This window comes from Schistocerca gregaria, chromosome 2 (genome assembly GCF_023897955.1).
Source record: "Schistocerca gregaria isolate iqSchGreg1 chromosome 2, iqSchGreg1.2, whole genome shotgun sequence".
Classification (NCBI taxonomy): Eukaryota; Metazoa; Arthropoda; class Insecta; order Orthoptera; family Acrididae; genus Schistocerca; species Schistocerca gregaria.
This window is the reverse complement of record NC_064921.1, coordinates 512,406,718-512,409,793: the sequence shown is the minus strand read 5'-3', so window position 1 is coordinate 512,409,793 and position 3,076 is coordinate 512,406,718. Positions and strand designations below refer to the sequence as shown.

At 39.4% G+C, this 3,076-nt stretch overlaps 1 protein-coding gene across 1 annotated transcript; it reads left to right on the top strand.

Annotated features, from left to right (window-relative positions):
* Window positions 1-1,592: 1,592 nt before the first annotated feature.
* On the top strand, window positions 1,593-2,309 carry LOC126335857 (gustatory receptor for sugar taste 43a-like). Its single transcript, XM_049999329.1, has one exon. It carries the CDS (start codon window positions 1,593-1,595, stop codon window positions 2,307-2,309), a length of 717 nt encoding a protein of 238 aa, XP_049855286.1.
* The last annotated feature ends 767 nt before the right edge of the window (window positions 2,310-3,076 follow it).

Sequence of the window (3,076 nt, the reverse complement as noted above, 5' to 3'; positions counted from 1 at the left end):
GCACAAGTTCGAGAAATTTATGGAAACATAGGATATAGAAGTTAGGAAAATTTGACACTTTTGCTTTCTGATAGTTGATGTCAACGATAAGAACAGGAATAAACACTTTTATTAGATTTTAAAAAGGTATACGACTGACAGTCAGATATTATGAATTATTCATTGTCGAATGTAGGTGCGCAATCATACTATTCGTAGTTATTGTTCATTCGAAACATTTTTCTCACAGAAAAGTCCTGCCCTTAAATTCTACTACATGCACGATACTGCTACTTGCATACACAACGAATCTTACGATGGTCAAAAAGTTTTCACTAATAAATTAAATTATGTTTTAAATGACATCATATTCGCCATCGACTGTACTATTTATTACAATTCCTTTAATATCGCTTTAAAACTTCAGTAATTTTCAAGCAGTTAGGGTGCCGAAAGCACAGCAGCCGTCAACATTAATGAAATGGATATAAAGTATGTAATCTATATTGTTCATGTGAGAGTTCTCCACATACACCATCGGTATGCAACATATGGGAATAAATCTTGTGGTTTCTACACGTGCCAGTAACGTACACAAGGACGCTGGAACATATCATTCCGCTATTCAAGTGCTTATTGACTCACCCTTGTATATCTCTCAGTCGTGGTTGAGAGGGAACGCTTTTGGGTTGTTTGTTATCACAGCTAGTATCTCTAACTGAAGCTTCAATTTCTTCCGATTAGGTATTACATTTTGTAGGTCACAGTGATGAACTGAGAGAATACAAACGGAGGGATACCAGTGGGCCACATGGATATGAAGAACTTAATTACTTACAAACGCTGTTCAATATTATGGAGGACCTAATTATCTTTGTACCACAGTTCATTTAGTAGATGCAGTCCTATCTTGGTCATTAATTCACTCAGAGACTGTTTTTGTTTCTAAAAGTGGTTGCTATGCAACACTGTGTGCCTACAGCAAATACATAGTTCTCAATCATCACACTGTTCGAGATATGTGCTGAAACTGTTGAATTTGACCTTAGTTAGTCCAGAGGATTTTACTGTTTCATCACGTACATGTAAGACGTCTGTGTCGGTGTAAGTGTTGTTTCTCACATAAGAAAACGTCATTGTTTGGAACTAAAATGGAAAAGGTAAAATTTCACTTTTGCTCAACTGCAGTTTATAAGTTCTGGCTGATTTTAGGAATTGCCCCTAGCTCTTCTAATTTGGATCAGTCTAGCAGCAAGAAATACCGGAGGAGGTTAGGAAAATACTTGAGCGTATCATTGCTATGGTTTCTAGTCACCATCACTTGTAGCTTCCTGGACATTTATTTCACACATCAACATGTTTCCTACGACACCCCAAAAATAATAGTATTTACCGATGTAATATTGAAAATGATCTATCATGTCACATTGTGCTGTGTTTTCTTCACCTGTTCTATTACTGGACTAAAGCATATTAATAATTTCCTATTGTCATTGAATCTTGTTGATGAAATGCTGGCTCAAAGTCTAATTTGCCCTTCAAATAAGTTAGGTGCTCTTTTGGTTACAATTATTTCAATAATTTCAGTGACTGCTAATGTTTCATTAGTGATAATGCCTGTTGATGGGTTTCGAAGCTTGAGCGTAATAGAACTACTGATTTTTGTTTATTTCACACTTTGTGATGTGGCACTGATGCAGCAGTTTGTAGTGCCAGTGTTGGAGCTGTGGTCGCGCTTCCGGACGCTGAACGCTCAGCTGGTGGACTGTCTGTCCTGCCTGGGAGAGCCCCGGCTGTCTCAGCTGCTGCTGGGCTGGCAGAAGAAGCGGCGGTGCGACAACCTGAGCGGCAGGCTGCGACGGCTGCAGCACGCCCACCTGGTGCTGCAGCGCGCTGCAGAGCTGCTGCAGGAGCACGTGTCACCTGCAGTCACCTTCCATGTGGTGTACAGCGTCCTGGGGACCATCTACAGTATCTATGAACTGCTCGTAGTGCTAATGGTACAGAAGAAGGTGGAGAGCCTACTTATGTATCCATCCCTAAGTTTTTGTTCATACTGGTTAGTACATCATGTCTTCAACCTACTGCTGATGACTTTGTCGTGCTCCATCCTGGAAGATCAAGAGGCGCAAACTGCAGCTGTGCTATGCAGGTCAGTGGGAATGGCAGAATCGGCGCCTCTGGCAGAGGCCTTCCTCTTGCAGATAAAGCATGGGCCATCAATAAGATTCACTGCATCTGGATTGCTGCCAATTAACAAAAGTCTGCTAGTGTCAGCTGTTTCTGCTGTTGCCACCTACCTCGTTGTTCTTGGGCAACTTACTCAATAAGATAATTCTTTTGTGTCTCCACAATCAGAAAACTTACACACACAAATATACCTAATGTTCTTAACCTCCCGCCCACATCGATGGTATTAGTCAGAACATTAAAATGAAATGGCATGGGAATAATTTTTGTCCAACATTCGCCTGAAGAGAAGGAGGAAAAAAATTCCACGGCTCGACAAAGGTATGGATGTTAAGAAACTTCTAAAATCAGTCCAGTGTCTTGAACAGGTGCCTCTCTGTATTTCTTAGCCGTACATAACTTGTGAAATAGACATTTCAGACCAAAATATTTAATACTTTAATCGAAACATAAAACAAAATACAAACAAGTTTTCTAGACATAGCTATTCACAAATATCAATACCCAAGAATTCCTGTTAATGCATTTCCTGTGTATACTTTGTTTTAACTAGTGATTGCAGGTTTTTCTTTGATGTCATCTCATATGATATATGTACATTAAAGTAATGTGCAAGATAAAATTCACACAATCTAGGAAAAGTAGTTACTTAAATTCTTGTTGAAACCGACATTTGTCACTTTGAACATGTGTCTAAGGTATATAGGGTACAGTGTTGCAAAGACAGGCGAACAGTTTCTATTTGTATCTTTTCCTGCTGGATATAACAAGGTTCTTCATTTAAAAACTGCCTGATTATTTTTTACCTTCACAACATGAGTAGAGCTATTTTTCAGGCTGCTAATGTTAACTGCGCTATCCCTGTGGCCGACATTAACACCTTTCACAACATATTACCGCATTCATC